At 39.6% G+C, this 2164-nt stretch overlaps 1 protein-coding gene across 2 annotated transcripts in view; it reads right to left on the bottom strand.

Annotated features, from left to right (window-relative positions):
* LOC119411874 (nuclear receptor coactivator 5) overlaps positions 1-2164 on the bottom strand; it is a 615997-nt gene that overhangs the window by 602245 nt on the left and 11588 nt on the right. The window contains exons 4-9 of one of the 2 annotated variants that reach the window (XM_037678824.1): positions 1664-1864; positions 1474-1589; positions 944-1073; positions 586-788; positions 267-471; positions 19-110 (exon numbers count right to left, since the gene is read on the bottom strand). In XM_037678824.1, coding sequence (XP_037534752.1) covers positions 19-110; positions 267-471; positions 586-788; positions 944-1073; positions 1474-1589; positions 1664-1864 — 947 coding nt within the window. The remainder of the gene's footprint in view (positions 1-18; positions 111-266; positions 472-585; positions 789-943; positions 1074-1473; positions 1590-1663; positions 1865-2164) is intronic. The other variant, XM_037678825.1, reaches the window with a different exon arrangement.

Genomic DNA, 2164 nt, shown 5'->3' with positions numbered 1-2164 from the left:
CTTTATTGACATGGTTACCTGCAACAGAATCTGCTGAGCCTCGAACAAGTCGAGCTCTTTTGTCCTGTAGGTATGCAATGAGACGCTCCAGTTCCTCTGGAGTTAAAAACCTAACCAGCATCCAAACACAGTCAAAATTTATTACTCCAAGTGTGAAGATTTTATTTCATTAAAGACAGAATAAAATAGTAAAACTTTAATTCTCTAAAAGACAAAATTTTAATTAATTGAATGCATTATTTCAAGATATGTCTGAGCTGACAAACCTGTTTTCAGAGAGCAGTGTGATGGAAGTGAGTAATGAAGTGGGATGGCTCTCTCTGTCTGGCTCTCGAAGTAACACGTCATCCGCCATCTTGGCAGCTTTTCTCGCAATTTCTTCCCGTTGGTTTTCACGGTTTTCAACTTTGTAGTTGTCATAGTTATGGGATACCAGCAGCATGGCGTCTTGCATTGGCATGTTGCGATGCTCTATGACAAGAATTACACGTAAAAGAAAATAAAAAGCAGGTTAATGCCTTTAAATTGTATTTCTTATGTTTAGAATTACTCAGCCAACAGATGTATGTTGTGGTGTTGGACTACCTTGAGGTGTGCCAAACAGGATGTTAACAGTGCAAGAGCGGTGCTCCTGATGCTGCTGGGTAATAATGATGGCAAAAGGAGTACGGGCTCTGCTGACATCCTCAAGAGCCTGAGTAAGAGACACTGCTGAGTTGAGGAAAATCAGATCCACCACCATTCCCAAATCCCGGATTTTCCTCCCGACTGTCTCCGCATACTCCCTACAGTTGTTTTTGAAGCAAAGGTACAGACAGGCACACACACACAAACACACACACAAAGGAGCACTATGAAATTAAATGTGCCATGGCTGAGTATCACCAGCAGTGCTTGTGATTCATGGTTGGTGCTCCCTGTAAGGATCAGAAAGTGAACTTACTTTTGCATCTTGTTGACAACAATCACAGAGCAGTCAACAGGACGCTCAGTGTTGTAACGCCGCTGGAGTTCTTCATAGTACTGTCGATAAAGTTCATCACGACGACGCTCCTCTGGTCGAGCTCGATCATCTAATGAATGCCAGGAGTGGAGGTTGTTTTAAACTTATGTCAGTATCGTTTTCATTTATTTATAAAACTTTAATTCAGCTGTAAAAACAATCACTGTCAGATTTGTGTTCAAGACTTTGAACTATAGATATTGTATTTACACTTTTTTTAAACAAAAAGTTCAGATGAGTATGAAATACAAACAGGAGTTAGTAGTTTTAAGCTGTAAACATGTTCTTAGTTTTCAAAGAAAACTAAACATGTATGACAATTATACTAAAAGATATTACGACTTTAGATAAATTAAAAAAGTAAGTTTTGTACTGAAAGTACTAGAGAAAGCAAAAAGTACAGCAAGGAAGCACTACAGACCAAATTAGTCTAAACTATTAATGTGTAGTGTGTGTGCTCTGCATACTACCTGGCTCACGACGTCCATTCCAGGGATCTAAATATGGATCCCTGTAGCGTTCATCCTTCCTCCTGTAACAGTCCTCGCCACCATTGCCACCACGAATGAACCTGTCGTACTCAGCTCTGCCATAAGGAAAAAGACGTTTAGACAATAATGTAACCAAAGGGATTAAGAACTTCATGCAAATGTTAATTACCTGAGTGCAGGATCTCGAGGGGCACTCCTTAGATCCTTATCTCTGCTCCCCGACCGATAATAAGCAGGATCCCGAGAGTGGCTTCCTTGTCTGGGCTCTCTACCAGGGTCTCTTCCATCATGGCTGCCCTGGGGCTGGCGTCCGTCACGCAAAAAAACAGGTGAGCGTGACCGAAGGTGGGGCTCTTTGCTGTATGAAGCCCTGAGAAAACAATCATCCATCAGTGCAAGAATAGTTCAAAAGTACAGTTCCTTTTAAAATAGTGCAGAGTAAAACATTTTTCACTGCTAGGACAGACTAAAGGCTGCTAAAGCAGTTATGCTACTTGCAAGTCCAACCCTCAGTAGTTACAACAATTTTATTTTTATTCAAAAAATAGGCTAATCTAAAATTAAAATTTGGTAATTTTTTCCATTTTTATTTAGAATATATTGTATTATAGACATGCAGCCTTACTTTAATGTTTCACATTTTTATCATAAAAAAAAAAAAAATCAAGAC

This window comes from Nematolebias whitei, chromosome 7 (genome assembly GCF_014905685.2).
Source record: "Nematolebias whitei isolate Nwh7 chromosome 7, NemWhi1, whole genome shotgun sequence".
Taxonomy (NCBI): Eukaryota; Metazoa; Chordata; class Actinopteri; order Cyprinodontiformes; family Rivulidae; genus Nematolebias; species Nematolebias whitei.
This window is presented reverse-complemented; position numbering and strand designations above follow the sequence as displayed.